The 17,302-nt window shown below is 45.7% G+C and overlaps 1 protein-coding gene across 8 annotated transcripts in view; it reads left to right on the top strand.

The window, feature by feature from the left end:
* GRB10 (growth factor receptor bound protein 10) overlaps nucleotides 1-17,302 on the top strand; it is a 196,274-nt gene that overhangs the window by 53,919 nt on the left and 125,053 nt on the right. For 6 of the 8 annotated variants that reach the window (XM_087432924.1, XM_087432529.1, XM_087432810.1 and 3 more), the window contains one exon: nucleotides 5,894-5,991. The exons of the other annotated variants lie outside the window; for them this stretch is intronic. In XM_087432924.1, the coding sequence (XP_087289050.1) occupies nucleotides 5,941-5,991 (51 nt within the window). In that variant the 5' untranslated portion in view covers nucleotides 5,894-5,940. The remainder of the gene's footprint in view (nucleotides 1-5,893; nucleotides 5,992-17,302) is intronic. 8 annotated transcript variants of the gene reach the window in all.

The raw sequence follows: 17,302 nt of genomic DNA, 5'->3' as shown, positions 1-17,302 counted from the left end.
CATCGTCAAATTCAGTGTCATGAAAATTTTCCCCTATGTTTTCTCCAAAGAATTTTATAGTTTTAACTCTTCCATTTAGGTCTTTTTGAATTAATTTTTGTTTATAGTGTAAGGGAAGAATCCAGCTTTCTTCTGTTCTGTGTGGATGTCCAGTTTTCCCAGAACAATTTGTTAAAAAGAGTATCCTTTTTCCATTGAATGGTCTTGGCACATTTGTTGAAAATCAATCCACCATATATGCAAGGGTTTGTGTCTGGGCTCTCTTCTATTCCACTGGTCTGTGTGTCTGTCCTCATGCCAATACCACACTGTGTTGATCACCATAGCTTTGCAATATGTTTTGAAATCGGGAAATGTTAGTCCTTCAACTTTGTTCTTTTTCAAGATTTTCTTGGTTATTTGGGGTCCCATGAGAAGCCACATGAATTTTAAACAGGTTTTATCAATTTCTGCAAAAAACACTGGAAGAATTTTGATAGGGACTACATTGAATCTGTAGGTTGCTTTGGGTAGTATTATCATCTTAACAATATTAAATACTCCAACCTATGAACACAGGATGTTTTCCTTATTTATATCTTCTTTATATTCTTATAGCAATCTTTTGTAATTTTTAGTGCACAAGTCTTTTGCCTGCTTGGTTAAATTTAGTCCTAATTATTATTTTTGATGCTATTTTAAATGGAGTTGCTTTCTTAATTTCCTTTTCAGGTTTTTCATTGTTGAGTGTATAGAAACACAACTGATTTTTGCATGTTGATTTTGTATCCTGTAACTTTGCTGAATTTATGTGTTAGTTCTGATAGTGTGTGTGTAATATTTAGGGTTTTCTACAGAGAGGAATCTGTGCCCAGAGATAATTTTAGTTCTTCCTTTCCAATTTTGTTACCTTTTATTTCTTTTTCTTGCCTGATTGCTCTGGCTAGAACTTCCAATACTATATTGAGTAGAATGCGTGAAAACGAGCATCCTTACCTTGTTTCTGACCTTAGGGGAAAAGCTTTCCATCTTTCACCATTGAGTATGATGTTAGCTTTGGGTTGGATACATTTTATTAGAGACCAGGGTTAATCCAATCCTCTTACTGTTTCTAACTATAGTTTTCTTGTCCCAAAGGAACCTACTCAACACGGCTTATGGGATGTATATTTTTCTGGCTGAGAAGCAATCTCATTTGGCAAATACTTTCAAAGGTGATATTTAGGTAATGAAACTGGCATATTTAAGTGATATTTTCAGCACTCTTAACACCCATTAAGTTTGAAACTTCAGGGGGATCGTAATATATTTCCAAATGTTAAACACATCCAAGAGTTCCAGGGGATATACAAGTGAGGGCAGGCAGCATGCATGGAGTGAGCCGGGGGAAAGAGGGGAGTGACAGCAGAAGGAGGCGTGGGGCATGGGACAGCCTGATGGTAGGGACTCGAAGAGGGTCCTTAAGGGACCAGGAGGAACTGTTCTCTGCAGTAGTAAAGAGCCCAGAGGACACTATGCCCCCCGCCACACCCTCAGGGAGGTAGGTGAAGGGGAGAGAAATAGCATCCCCTGGAAGGCGAGGCTGTAGTTAGGGTGGAAGGTGGAAGGAGAAGGGGCTGGGAGGTGGTCTGTGCAGAGCTGTCACACCCGTGTGGAGGTGTGTTTGTGGTGTGGGGAGGCCTGCAGGAGGCATCACAGTGTGGTCCTGGGATCTTGCAGCAGTTGGTTGGGGTGTATAAGTCAGGGTTCGCCAGTGAAAGAGAACATGTGTATGTTTATATAAAGAGATTTATTTTAAGGAATTGGGTCATACGATTATGGGGGCTGACAAGTCTGAAATCTGTGGGGCCAGCCGGCAGCCTGGAAACTCAGGCAGGAGTTTGTTGCAGTTTTGAGGCCAAACTCCTTCTTCTCTGAGAAACTTGAATTGTTGCTCTTTGGGCCTTCAACAGATTGGATGAGGCCCACCCTTTTTCTAGAGAGTAACTGCCTTTACTTCAAGTCCAGTGATTGCAGATGTTAATTACTCCTGCAGAATGCCTTCAGAGCAACCCCCAGATTAGTGTTTGATTAAATGGCTGGGTACCAGGGCCTGGACAGATTGACACATGAGACTAAGTACCACAGGGGCAAAGTTGACTTATGCGCTAGAGAAGTTTGAAGGCCAGGGGACTGCTGGTCTTGCCAGAGGCTGGAGGAGGTTACCAGCCATACCCTGTCTCAGTATAGGGGCTGGAAAGTTGAAGCATGGAGCACTCCCCAGCATCTTGTTAGCACTTCCATTGCTCATCATCAGTTCTTTTCAGCCCAGTGGCCTATTACGGATTGTTGTTTCATTTCTGTACTGGTGATATAAAGGATCCTAGAGAGACACTTGCAAAAAACATAATTGGTTGGTAGTAAATGTTACTGATTTAGGACGCTTCTGTTCCTTTGAGCTATAAGGACAATTTAGTAGTGTTTTAGTATTCTGGGTCTGTATTACTTTTCTAGGACCACTATAACAAAGTACCACTGAATGGTCAGCTTAAACAACAGAAATTTATTTTCTCACGGTTCTGGAGGCCAGAAGTCTGAGATCAAGGTGTCAGCAGGGTTGGTTTCTCCTGAGACCTCTCTCCTTGGCTTGTAGATGGCCGTCTCCTCCCTGTGTCTTCCCATGGTCTTCCCTCTGTGTGTATCTGTGTCTTAATCTCTTATATTGGCTTAGGGCCTGCACTAATACCGCATTTTAACTTAATCACCTTTTTAAAGACCCTGCCTCCAAATACGGCCACATGCTGAGGTACTGCGTGTTAGGGCTTTAATATACGAATTTGAGGAGGGACACAGTTCAGCCCATACAGGGTCCTATCTTGATTTTTTTGTATTTTGATTGGTGGAATTAGTATCCTTAATTTATGTCCTGCTGTGCTACCTAAGTCTTTCAGTGTTCCTGTGGGAAGCTTCCGTGAGGCTTTTATTTTGGGATTCTGAAAAGGTCAGCCTGTGACCAGATGGGAGTCTCGACTTTGCTGCAGGTGTCTCACGTGTGAGGAGCCCTGGCCTTGGACGACTTCTGCCCCTTGTCAGGCCGGCCGCCTGTGCTCCCTCACAGCTGACCTTTGCTCTCTGCATCCTGAGCTCTCTCCTCCTCACCTCTGGCCCCCGGGTCACTGTTGTATTGCTAGATCTGGCTCATTCTCTCTGTGGGCTATTTTCAGTGTTTCCGTCTCGCCCATGGATTGAGTTTTCTGCAGTATGGATTCTGATTTGATGGCTCCCAGCATCCAGTGTACTTTGTCCTGGGTAGTTTCTTGCCTGTATTGTTTCTTCCATTCTCTTTTCTTCCTGGTTTGCCTTTCTTTCATTGAGAGAAATGAACCACTTTCTAAACTTTTCTTATTTTCCTCATAGTAAAACTACTTCAGGGAAATAGACCCTTCCAGGGCTGAATACGGGAAGTGTAAGAGTGGGAAATAGTCTCAAAGCTCCTTTTCCCTGTTCCCTCCTCATGGAGGGTCTTGTCGCCGTTCGCTGTTGTTGCTCCTCTGAAACGCAGCCTCGGAGGGGAGCTGTGCCCTGGAACGCCAGGCACCTGCCTATCCCTGGGCCTCTGCCGCGGGGAGAGGTGGGGGAGGCGGTGGGTCCCACCTAGGCGGCCCCTGGATGTGGGGGGGTGGCCCTCTTGGAGTTTTGTTGTTTTCTCCCTGCTCTGGGTGACCCCGATGACCACTGGAGCCCGCTTCGTGAAAGCCATCCTGCTTGGATCCGGAGGCAGAGAGTCCAGCAAAGCAGGGGCCTCGCAGAATCAGGCAGTGTCTCTCCAACAGAATTTACTGAAAGTCAGGCGTGGGGGCGAGAGCCTCTGCCACCAGTGAGTGCACTGTTTATTTGAGGGGAGTGAGACCAAGAAGAAGCATTTACAGTTCAGTGTGGCAGATGGAAGGATGGATGTAAGCCCAGGGTGTGGCCCACGAGCCCAGAGGGGACACTGACTGAGCCGTCTTGGGTGGTGGTGTGTGGCGAGGGGCAGTCTGAGGGGGCTTTCTGGAGGAGGTGATCCCTGAGCTCAGTCCTAAAGGCGCTAAGAGTTAGCTGGTGATGGAGCTGGAACAACACCTCCAGGTAAAGGGGCCCAAGAAAGCCTCACATTGCCAGGAATTATGAATTATTCAGGGTCTCTGGGCTGGGGAGGAGCCGAGGGTCCCTGGCACCTCTGGGATTGATTAGGACAGAGAATGTTAGTTGCTTGTTCATGAAAATGTTTTTATCTCTAATGATTTCTGACACTGGTTCCTCTCTCTTCCTGGAATCCACCCACTGCATTCCAAAGTGTGGCTTGTAATAGAGTCTTCTGTCCTCAAGGGGATGAAACTCTTCATTTCTGCTAAGATTTAGCAGGAAAGACATATCTTAGAGAAGTTCACTTCATAGGTAGTCTCTTGTTTGCGAGTAGTGTGGCAGAGCAGTTTTTTGTGTTCCCAGGCAGAGTCCGGGCCAAGCTGCTGATTGCCGCCCCCCCCAAGTCCTCTGCGTCGCGGGGGGAGGGGGTGGGGGCGCTGCATCAGCGTCTGCTGCGAGACTTGCACGGCCGCTTTGTGTGCATCAGGTGTGTGGTTTGTGCCACAGTCGATAAAAGAAGAGAAAGACAAGATCTCTGTTTCCTGCTTATTAGGAGCTCATTGTAGGACCCAAATGTGCATTTTCATGTAGCTAATGTTATTTGCAGCTCACGTAGGAGTCAGGAAGGTGTCACTGTTGTTCTCGAAGGTTGTACGATGGTCCCCCCTCCTCGGGGACCCCCGGTGGATGGCTGAAACCACAGATAGTACCAAACCCTTATGTATGCTTGTTTTTTCCTATACATACATACCTATGATAGTTTAATTTATAAATTAGGCACAGTAAGAGATTAACAACAATAACTAATAATAAAATAGAACAATTATAACAATATACTGTAATAAAAGGTACTGTGGATCTTAGCAACCTCAGCATACAATTTTTTTTCTTTCCTTATTAAGTCAAGAACTTTCACCTTTTCACGGCTTCTCTTTGACATAGTCGAATTGCCAGCATCCCTACTCTTGCACTTTGGGCCATTATTAAGTAAGTAAGGGTGACTTGAACACAGGACTGTGATACCGGCAGTTGATCTGATAACTGAGATGGCTGCGAAGTGACTAAGTGACTAACGGGCGGGTAGCATATACAGTGTGGATCCGCTGGACAAAGAAATGAGTCATTTCCTGGGCAGGATGGAGCGGGATGGTGAGAGATTTCATCACGCCACTCAGAACAGCACGCAATTTAAAACTTCTGAATTGTTTATTTCTGGAATTTTCCATGTAATGTTTTCAGACTGCTGTTGACTGCGGGTAACTGAAACTGAGGATAAGATAGGACTACTGTAGTTACAAAACTGTGGCGTGCAGGAAGAGCGTTGAATCCATATGTCATGGTTTGGTGCCCACTGAGAACTGTAGTTTGTTCTTGGCCGTGGCCAGTAGAGCCAGCATCTACACAAGTGGTACTCAGAGGACCCCAACAACACACACATACCCCGTCAGCACTTCCTTGGAATTAGTCTAAATTCATATTTCACAAAGTATGATAAACTTTGGGATTTCAGGTGATTCATGGGAACTGCTAAGAATGTGAGTTGGATTCTGTGGGATGATGTCACGCTCACCCCTCTAAGTGCCCCTGTGCCCCACAGACCCTGTGACTGCACAGATGGCTTCTCAAGGCTCTGTAGTTGGTGATAATCTCTTCGTGTTGGAAGAAAAGCTGGTAGCCCTTGAGAAGACATCCGAACCAAACCTACAAGTGGTGTCCAAGGGTTACCCACTTAGACACGTCACTCTTGAACAAGTTGTAAGCAGTGAATTTTTTCTCTGGCTTGGCTTCTTACTGTCTGTCTTTATTCCAGGTGCTGCAGTGCAGTAAATGTAATTTGAAGAAGGCAAGAAGGAACCAATGGCTTTAGCTGGCTGCCCAGATTCCTTTTTGCACCATCCGTACTACCAGGTATGGGTGAGCATGGGTGTCTGATTCTGGCTAATGGTGTTGGCCGAGGGCCACAGCACAAATGTAGGTAATAACCTTGAACCGTTCCATTACTAGCAGGTCAAGAGGGAAATGCCTGAACTGGGGCTGTTCATGCGTCCTGTGGTGTAAAAGAGCAGGCACGTTCTGCATGTTCTTGCCTTCCTTTGGAAGATCTCGTCATTGTGTCCTCTTTGACCATGGCATCCTTTTTCATTGTAGTGCAAACTTGCCTGCAGTGAAGCAGGTACTGTGTTGTCACCTGCTGGGCCCTAAAACTCCAGATGGCAAGTAGGAATGATGGTGAATATTGGGATGTTCAAGTGGAGACATGAGCTTACAGGGCAAGAAAGTGGGGAAGAAAAAGGTTTCTTAGTGGGTGGCTTCTTGGCCTAGCTGTCACTTGCCTTTCGTCAATGGAGTCCTTTCTCCAGATTGGCTGCTTTTCCCCCCACCCTGACGGCATTAGGTGGGGTTTTGAGGGGGAGCAAGTTCATCTCTGTTCCTACAGTTTCTAGCTCTTCTTCCTGGGCTGCTAGACAAGTTTCCATCATCTGAAACAGATTTTCGTTTGAACTTTTACTTTACAGTGTAGAGGGAAACATTTCAAGGAGTGGTCCTTGATTCTTTGGATTTGACAAGTGACTCTTGCTTTATCCTTGTCAATCCCTCATCATTTAAGTACTTGTCCCGCCTCTCTCTGGGTCTCTGTTTATCCGGCAGGAGTCCCAGGTTTTGAAGTCCTTCCATATGCTCCACCCTTGATCAGATTTTTACACTTCTTTGAACTTATTTCTCTCTTGATCTGTGAAATCTCTTTTTAGCTACAGTGAAGAAGATTTGCCTATAGAATCACAGCTGCAGAAGAAAGCATTTAAGTTTTTTAATTAAATGCTTTTTAACTTTTTTGGTATCAAAGTGAAACAAACCTTCGAAGAAAGGCTGAAGATTAGGAATACCATTCATTGTAATCATTGAATTTGAGACAAAGCCAAAATTGGTTTTAAGCGAGAAAAGTGGGCTGAAACCTTAGCAGAACTGTGAAGGTTTCTAGTGACCTGCAGGCCTGATTAGTGGGTGAGCTCTACTCCAGCTATCGCCCTCTGCCTCCTGCAGGATTATTTGCTTGTTCTTAAAGAGGCCCTGGTTGCCTTACCCCGCTGATTAAAGCTCTGTGCTGTATCGAGGGTCATGGGTCCAATTCTCACGTGGCCACTTAGCTTTGGCCGGTTGTCTGGTCCTGGAGTGCGCCTCTCACCCCAGCCTGCTGCCTCACACTTCGCACCATGACTCCCAGGAGAACGGGATCCGTGAACTACAAAGAAACCTTCCCTGGGGGTCCCTCTGAAAGTTAGTTGAATAGTGTCATCTTCAGTTGGGTACAGAGCAGAACTTAAAGGCCAGATGTGACCTAGGGAAGGGTGACCCCACAAAAGCCCTCTTAGTTTTCCCTCACTCCCACTGGCATCTTGGATTTTTGCTGGTCCATATATAGATGGCAGAAACGCCAACTGAAGCCAGTGCCTTACTTTATGACGTGTTCGCTGTTTGTCATTGCTGCCCCAGGTACCCAAGGCTGCTCTTCAGAAGCTATTCTTCAGGTGCTTTGGGCGAACGGTGGGTACTCCCAGCCATACTCTGTAACCCTTTGAGGAATGCTCAGTCGTGCCATTCAGTGGCTTTTGAAGGCACTGTCTCATTCTTGTAAAATTCCAGCAGCTAGACTTGGCAGCATTTATCCTCTGTTCCTGGAAAATTAGATGACAGTTCCAGAATTTCTGAGAAAATGGGATGATTTACAATGAGTTCTAGTCTTGAGCAATCTCCAGTTACAGCAATTGGATACATCTCCAAGTTTTCATAGAGAAGAATTTCTTCTTGAGATCTTCAACATACAAATAATTTTCTTAATGTAAGTGTTCACTAATAGCCGTGGCTTGGATTAGATACGGTCAGTCAATGAGTTGCTGATATGTAAACTTTTTTATGTACACAGAAGCACCAAAATTAGTGTGTGCATTTAATTATCCTGCTTTCTGCTTAGTGACAGAGGCAACAGATTGGCCTGTGGAGGGCGGGGGCTGGTGGAGAAGGGGATGAACCGCTTCTTTTAAGACTTAGGTTGTTCCTTTAAATGTGATGATCTCGTAGTTCTGTGGCCTTGGGAGAATCACATAACTTTCCTGTCCCTCAGTTTTTCTGTTGGTAAAGCAGGGTTAATGGTGTTAGAGTTGTATGGGGATTGAAGGAAATGCATAGAAATTTCCCAGCATGGGGCCAGCCACATCAGACCCCCAGTCCAGGGTTATTGATTAAGCACACCAGGTGCCAGACACAGTGTTGGTGCTAGGGAGGCAGCTTTGCATCAGGCAGACAGATCCTGGGGCTTATGTGTCCTCCTGGGGGAGGTAGATGTGGGACGACTGGCAAATAAGATAATTGGGAATAATGGTAATAATTCTGAAGCAAATAAAATAGGACAGTGGGGGAGAGAGCCCAGGAGGGCAGGAAGGCCTTCCTGAGAAGTGTCCGGAGCTGGAGTGGCACCCAGGCAGGAATGAGCGGGGCGCGCTGTGCAGAGGGTGGGCAGAGGAAATGCCTGGCCTGACGAGCTGGGGGAGCAGTTGAGATTTTAGTCTACTAGTAGTGAGAGACCTCTGGGGGTTTTATAAATGGAGGCCTACAGCCTGTTGTCTGCAATTTTAAAATCCAAAAAGCTCCAAACCGAGAAGAACAACTTCTTGTTTTTTCTTGAAAAAATCATTTCTCATGTCAAGGCAGAATCTGACTGTGCCCTAGATGGGCTAGATTACTGGGCCACCCCAAACCCTGCATTATCTTTCTCAAGTCCAAAAAATTCTTAATCGCCAACTGCATCTAGCCTCCAGGGTTTTGCAAAAGGGGTTATGTGTACCTATTACAAGAACTATGGTAGAGAAGAGCAACATTTATTATCCTTCAGAAAAATGCAAAAAACAGAAAATAAAATGAATTCAGGTCCAAACATCTGAACAAAATGTTAAACTGTGCTTTAGGAATGAAACGCTTGTATGTAAATTTGGTATAGGTTGTTAAGATTACTGTAGAATTTCCAAATATTTTTTACTTTTATGATTTTTTTCCCCTGATTTATGGATTGAAAACATATATGCTTGTGTTAGAAGTACAACATCGTAGAAACTATCCTTGTGATCCTGCCCTCCAGAGACTCAACTTGCCAGTGGAGATTGGGACAACAGAATTCCTACAGAATGGCTCCTCATTTCCCATCTTCCGTTTTTAGAGTAATTTCATAAACTCTGTCCCAGCCCCAGGTTTCATAGGTTGCTTCTTTTGGCTCCATTTTGTATCTCTGTTGCTTATTTTGGCTCATTCTGTATCTCTGAGCCTTCAGGCCTGGAACCTGTCCTTCTTGTGCAGGAGATGGCAAACTACATTTCCTGGGCCAAATCCGGCTCCCTGCCCACTTTTGTAAATAAAGTTTTATTGGAACACAGCCACACTCATTTGTTTACCTCTCGCCTGTGGCAGCTTTCGGGCCACGTCAGCAGAGGTGAGTGGTGTCTGGCCCTTTACAGAAAAAGGTTGCCAAGCCCTGTTTTAGAGCACCAGTTGCTCCAATGAGTCTTCTGGGTGGACAGAAGCCAAAGTGGCCTCCTTGTGTCAGCTTGTCTCCTGCTCATTGTTGGGGCAACACAGACGAGACTCATAGCCCTTGAAAAAGACTTCGCTTGCCGATCACGTGCAGCCGTGGACTTTCTGTTGCGCGCCCTGACATCTGGATTCCTCCAGCTTCTGGCGGTAGTGTCTTGAGGAGCTGGAGGATGACATCATTCCTTATAGTCGATTTGGGATCAGTCTCTGGAAATGAATACCGTTCCCAATGTCTGTTTTTTTCAGCCAGACAGTGATTCTGTAGCTTTTTCTTTTTTAACCTTATACACCCGTAATTTGGCAAAGGGACATTTTCGTTGTACTACATTTTCTTCAAGAAATTTGTAGACGGTAACTTCCGCTTCTCATAGCTCTTATACATGAGGTGGGAAGATGCGAAGATCATTTGAAACATCCCTTATTTTTATTTTATGAGACTGTTCCAACTGATAGGATGTTTACCTACAATGGTTTTGCAAATCATTTAAGGTTATAATTCTGAATTTAGTAACAACCGCTGCTTAATAGAAATGTTTTGTGGGGTAAAGCAGGCAGTTTATAAATGCATTGACAGGATACTACTGTACAGCTGCGTGACCATACACCCTTTGTTTAAATTCTATACGCTTCTTCTATTTACAGTGTCATTGTGAGAAGTAGGGGTCACTTATAAAGCCCTGGGCATTGTGCTTGGCAGTAAGTGGGAGTTGTTATTTTGATATTATATGAGCTGCTCTCTGATTTTTTCAAAGAATGTAGAATTCTTTTTTTAGAAGTAGAATTTGTGAGTGATTTCTGTGATACCTATGTACATTTGAGATTATAGTCTTTTCAAGTCTTTGAAATCACTGTAAAATACTCACTTAAAAATAGATGGCATTTGGTTTGGGAAAACATTTTCTCACAATTCTGGCAAATTGCAGTTAACTGGCTTTATTTATTGGAATCCTAGATAGTTAATGATGTGTTAGTAAACAGCATGTGCTTTTATACTTTACGTAACTTAAGGAAACAGTTAAATACCCTTTTCTTTAAATGTTGGAAATAACGTGGCTAATTTGCTCATTCACTTGCCATGTTATGAATGATGGGCAGACCATGGTTCGATGTTGGCATACTGGATTAATGAGATGCCCACCTTGCCTTCAGAGACTCCCAGCCTAGTGTGATAGACAGAGAGGTGCAAAACTAACTGGGTCAGTGTCAACAATGTGTGTTGTGGGGACCTGTGGGGACCCTGTGTCAATTCATGACAGAACTGTCAAACATGGATATTCTATAGCCCGGAGCTCATGACTCAATGGAGGAGGGTAGAGGGGAAAAGATTCAGTACTCTGTGTACCTGTCTTGGATTCTTCCATTTAACCATCCAGCAACCCTATGAGGTGAGACCTTTATGATACCCATTGTACAGATGAAAAACTGAGGCACTTACTGTATGCTGGTTGTCATGCCAATGACTTTACTTGGTTTTTCCCATTTAATCTTCCCACCAGCCCGTGAGGTGGGGGCCTTCATGATCTCCCCTTACAGATGAAAATATTAAGACAGAGAGGCCATTTCCCCTACTGAGGAACGGTTTGTATCTCTGAGGGGGAGAGTGTGTGTTAATGATGGTGAGACTGAGGAGGAAGAGAAGTTGTTGTCCAGATGACATGGATTTAATTCTCGTCAGAGGTTCCGTAGTGAAACATTTAGTTTATATGCTGTGATTTTGTACTTACTGAATTTCTTTGATCCCAAAATACCATGAGATTAAGGGTCAGTGTTAGTGACAGCTTTTCAGTCAAAATAAAGAGAAAGATGATCATGTATAATCCTTAAATGCGGATCAATTGGAAGATGTTTGAATTTGAAAAATGTTAAAATGGGAGAATGTCTTAGAATCAACGAAATACTACAAATAAGTGAATAAGTTTAAATAAAAATTTAAAAAGTATATATTTATTTTTGTTAGAGAGACAGACCTGTCCTATTCTGAATGCTTTTGTCTTTATTGCCTAAATCTCATCTTCTCAGTAGTGTCATCCTCTTCAGTGTGGGCTCGAAGTCTCAGATTTCTTCTGAATCATACACATAGCTTTATTTATTGAATGCTATATATTATTTTTATTCTGTATCTGATACCATGGCAAGCACTGTGCAAGTGTTACTTTACCTATTTTTTCTGTCAAGGGGACCTCGGCTTACAGATGCCAGTAACTCGCGAGCTCCTGGGGCTTGTATATTACGGATCAGCGACTGGGCCCCTGGGCCCTGGGTTCTTCTCTGCTCTGCCATTCTGCTTCTCCTCAGCACTGTGTGCTTGGCGGGGCAGGTGTGTGATGCCAGCCTGCAGGCCAACTGATTGATTCAGAGGCCAGAGTAATATTTCGTGGCCAGACAGAAGGGCTGCACGGGTAGTGGGCTTTGGGCCGGCAGAGTGAGAGAGTGGCGGTGGGGCGAATCCAGTTGTGAAATTGTGAATTGGGGCCCTGGGCGCCTTGTGGGCTGCTCATTGTGGGGGTGGCCTGGCTTTGTATGTCAGCCAGTCACTCACCCATCTGGTCACCCAGCACACATCTGTTGCTGGTGATGTGACAGGACTTGCCTCGTGGGGGGCTTGGAGGATTAGCGTACCTGTATTTGCTCATTCTGGGTGTGTGTTTTCTGGCATCAGCTGAATTACTGACCATCATCCATGTTGTCCCTTTGGCCTAGGAAGTCCTGCATCGTCTGGCCACTGCCCACCTCTCTTGCCTCCTCTCGGCCCTCTCATCATCTCACTACACTCTGGCTGCTGGCTGTCAGGTCCCTCACGGGTCCATGCTGGCCCTGCTTCGGGGAGAGTGCGCTGTTCCTGCAGATGTCCCCCCTGGGCTCGGAGTCACGTTCCCTCTTTGCAGGAAAGGTAGCCGGACCTTCTAAGGGAAGTTGACGTAGGTCCTGGTGCGCCCATCGCAGACCCAAATTCCACCTGCTGTTCTGTATGATTAATAGTGTCCTCTTTCACTCTCACGCGTGCCCTGGTTGTAGCCATGAGTTACAATCACCCTGCTTCTGGGCCCAACTTAAGGATCTCACCCTGTTTCCTGGAGTGGATACTGCGATGTTGGAAGCTGAGGTAGAGGGGGCTTGCCGACGCGATTGGGTTGGATTTTGGAAGCAGGCTCTGGCTGCTGTGTGGAGAACTCCATTTCTCTGGTGTCCCCAGGGCTGTCCTCAGGGCTTCAGAGCACAAAGGCGGCACTTGTTTCTGTGTCCTGCAGGCCAACGTGGTGGATGGTGGCTTGGTGTAGGCGGAGGCTGCTGGGCACCCCAAGGCCCTGGAGTGATTTCTGGGTTCTCGACAAAGTTGAGGATGGGTTCACAGCTGGGGACCTGGGACCATGTTGTAATATTTGAATATGGCAAATAGTCTGTGTGGTATTGGTGTTAACGATTTACTAGACTCTGCAATGAAGCGGGCATTTCTTTCCTTCCTGTGGCGGAGGTGAGGAGGGCGTTATTATGGCACTGTTGCCGCCAGGTGGGGTTGGGGCGGTAGAACTTCTGTGTGCACTCAGCTGCGAAGGGCCTCGCTGTGCATACTTACTGCCCGTGCTTCAGACAGCCAGCCTGAGTGCAGCAAGCAGTGAATGTTTTGATTGACAAAAATGTAGGCAATTGCAGCTGTTGTTGTTTTTTTTTAATGGTGCTTTTTGGGAGAGAGGGGAACCTCGAAATTATTCATTTTATTAAAGCATATGGAATAATTTAAACATGAGCTTTTTTTATTCTGTTTAATTTCTTCTTTAAGTGTTTGGTCTTTAAATTATTCTTACATTCCTGTGCCATATCTAGCTCATACTGAATTTCACAATGGCATGCGTGGACACTTTTATTGTTTCTGGTTATTTTTTCTTCCTTGGGCAAATTGCCCTCTGCTCTCTGCACCTCATTTGGCAGGTGGTGGCAGATGCACCCTGGTCACCTGTTCTCGCCACTCCCAGTTATTAACCCGGGCAAAGAGGGCCCGCTGATGCTTCCTGATCATCTCTTCATCATATGGTAAATGCTCGCCTGGGCAGTTTCCCCAGAACACGTTAAATATTTATGCACGTTTGAGGGAGACACTGAGAACGTGACTTACTGGTACCTCTTAAAAACTACTATTATTTTGTATTAGCTAGGAAGAAACCCTCCTCTAAAAAAGCTTTTGAAATTGTTATTATTGAAGATTAGCCTTGTTATTAACTTCTGTGAGATTTTTCTATAATTGATCTTTAAGGAGAAAGTAAATGTTTAGCTGATGTTTTAGCATTTCCTCTTACTGAATTTTCTGTCACTTTGCTGATGTTGGTTATTTTTTCTGGGAAAATGATAGGAAATCTGACATTTCTTGTTCTGCAGATGGATTCCCCATGTCTTCCTGCAGCTCTGCAGGGGCTCCTCCCTGGCTTGCTGAGGCGGACTAAAGTTCTGTGAAGGTCCTCAGCCCTGCCCAGCAGCTGGGGGTGGGGAAGGGAGAGGGTGTGTCTCCACCAGCTGTTTCTGGGTGCCTGAGAACCTGCTTAGGATAAAGGGACTAGGATTTGATCGCTTGATAGTAGGGCTTAAAAAAAATAAAAAATAAACCATGAAAGGAGTATAAGCTCATAGGAAAAACAAGACTTTTCATTATTGGTAGAAAATTCCAAAGTGTGACGGAAATGTAAGAAGCTAGTTCCGACGTTTATTTCACAGGGAAACTGGCATCTACTCTAGTTGTTCAGGATGGTCACAATTAAGATGACGATATTGAAGTCACTTTAGGTGGGCTGCCACCTCTGGCTCAACTGACGTCCTTCGCACCGCCAGCATTGCCTTTCGAAACCTGTGTGCCTTGTCCCTTCTGCCTCCCAGTCTTCGCTTGGGATCCCTTCTCGATGAGGTCTTCCCTCGAGTTCTATTTAAATTGCAGCTTAATTGCAACCCTGCTGTATGCTTTTCTTTTATTATTCCATGGCACCACCCCCTTAAATTATAAATAAGTAAATTGTGTAGTATGTTTTTTGCTTACTATTTTCCCTAAGTAAAATATAAAGCAAAGAGGGCAGGATCTTTGCTTTAAGCACAGATATGCAGCCATGTATTAAGTGCTTGGTAGATATTCATTGAATGGGTGAGGCTCTTTGAAGATCGGCCCTGTTTCTCTGGTCCTTAGGTGACCTAGAGGTCAGATATCCCAGTCTCTACAGCTCTGTGATCAGTTACCTCATAACTGCATCTCCCTGGGGAGGATTTTGTAGTCCTCTATGAGCTTAGATATTGATAAAAAATTGCAGACTTCTTTCCATTGGTTCATAAAGCTTTCTTGTACCTGAGAGCCATGAAAAGCAATTTCTGCTTTCAGGGTTTCCAGGGTGGATTTTTAGCTTGAGTATGGTGTATTTCAGGCTCCCAGTGAACTGGGTGTTAATGTGTTTATGAAACCTGCTTCTTAATGAACAAATTTGTTTGAGTAAATTTTAGGTGTCTGGTCTTCAGAGACTGAGCTATTAGGTGTAGAGTGAGGATTTAGGATGCAGATTCACGGGTCCCTGGGGCTCAATCCTCTGTCTCCCATGTGTGGAGTGTGATTCAGACAGCACGGTGACTCTTCAGTGACTCTCAGAGTCGGTGGTGCATGGTGAGATGTGGGGTGGCCTGCCCTCAGGGTGCTGCAGTGGCCATAAGAAAAGCCTGGGTTGCAGGAGGTTCAGCTGGCCGGGTGAGCAGGACTTGGTAACCCGTTAGAGTTGGATGAGGGTGAGTCTGAGGCTGACTCTTCTTTCCGCTTGGGGTACCTCACTGAAGGACTGCTGACTGGCGTTCGCTGAAGTATTTCTGGGGACCAGTGTAATGCCAGCACTTCAAAATACAGAAGTTTCAAATCTAATTCATCTTCCTATTACCCGAATTAGCCTTTCCTCACCACCCCTTCTGTGTCGGTTCACCATCCTCCTGGTCACCCAGGCTTCCGGCCTTTGAGTAGGCGTGGATTGCCCTTTTGTGTTATCCTTATGTCAGTCGTATCTTTTTCTCTGCCCCGGTGAACACTGTTGCACGTGCCTTCCGTTCCCGGCTCGGGAAGCCCCACCCCATCTGGTGGTCCGGCGCATCATCTGCTGGGCCGTAACATTTGTGCAGGCTGAGTGTCAACGTTTCGCTGGGCTCCTTAGAGACTCCGGGCTTTCCTGGAGTGAGAGAGGAGTCATGTGCTGGGGTGATCAAGGCTGGGCCTGCTTTGTTCTCAGCAGTTCTGTTTTGAGCAGTTTTGGAGTCGAGTCACGTGCCGGCTTTGTCATGACCTTGTTACAGTTCCTCACAGCTCCTCCCAGAGACTGGTGCTTGGGGAGGGTTAATGGATATGTGTATCTGACAGTCCTGGGACCTGCTAGCCCAGGAAACTCATTTTAGAGCAGGAAAGGAGACCTTAGGTAGAGATGTGAACGAGCAGTCTCCTCAGATGCCTGGTTGAGGTGCACTGACACGGAAAGATAGTCTTGAGACCTGCTGCAAATGAACAAGTTCGTAACTCGGGGAGGAGTCCTTGGGTGGAGAAATGTTCCGTATCCTCGATGGTGGAAACAGGAAGGGCTGGTGCAGTGTCTGTAGGTTGTCTGTGCTCGGTACATGTTGGATTTGTAGCGCTTGTGTTCCACACGTGGTACAAATGATATGCACACGCCCATGCACGCGCGCGCTTCCATCCTCTCTGGCAAGCATAACTCCTTTTGGTGACAAGACTGGGAGCGCGCAGTCTGGCAGCTGGACCTTCTGCGGCGGAGGTCAGCTGGCCCCAACGCCCTTGCTGTTTGTTGAAGCTGGAGAAGCCTGTCCCTCATCGGGCGTTTGTCATTTACAGCTGCTTTTCCAGTGTGTACGAGTGTGTACAGCTCTGAAAGAAGCGTGAAGACCCTCCATGCGTCTCCTCTTGACCCTCCCCGTCTCCCCCTATACGAGGCTGTAACAAAGTGGGATATCACCTCTTTGGGGATTGAGAAAGGAATTGGCCTTTACTTTGTGTGGGGATTTTTTACACTTCATCTCACTCAGTCTTCCTAGCAAACGCTTCGAAATGGGTCTTATTATCCAAATTGAGCTCTGATGATGCTGAGGCTCGGAGATGTCTATTGACTTACCTAGCTCAGGTCAAAGAGCCAGAAAGTGGAAGGTGCGGGGTTCACCCTTGGCTCTGTCTGGTCCCGATCCTGAGTCCCTCCCCCTCCCCCCACATTAGGCATAGTTTGGGGAAATTGATCGTGATCTTCCCATCTTTTGTTTCCTCTGTGTTTGTCCTTTTGGAGAGTTTCTACTGCTCTGTCTTGGTGGAGCTCGCCTACCCCAGGCTACTCCAGCCCTCAGTGGAGAGGGAGCGTCGGGGGCCTGTCCTGCGACGGCTCATGGGGATGGCGGGAGAGTCGAGAAGAGGTGCAGTATCTGATCTGCTGTTAATCCCATCTGGTGTATTTTTATCTCACGTGTTGTGTTTTTCATATCTGGAGGTTGGTTTGGTCATTTTATGTCTTCCATTTCTTTCCTTATCAGGATCATGCTTTCTTTTACCTTTTTGAACACGTGGAGTGTATTTTTCCTAGTTTTTTTTTTTTTTTTGTGAGGAAGATCGGCCCTGAGTTAACATCTGCCAATCCTCCTC

The sequence above is a fragment of the Ceratotherium simum genome, chromosome 1, assembly GCF_057802395.1.
Source record: "Ceratotherium simum simum isolate JZ-2026a chromosome 1, ASM5780239v1, whole genome shotgun sequence".
Taxonomy (NCBI): Eukaryota; Metazoa; Chordata; class Mammalia; order Perissodactyla; family Rhinocerotidae; genus Ceratotherium; species Ceratotherium simum.
The sequence above is the reverse complement of the archived record's forward strand: the minus strand, read 5'-3'. Positions and strand labels throughout refer to the sequence as shown.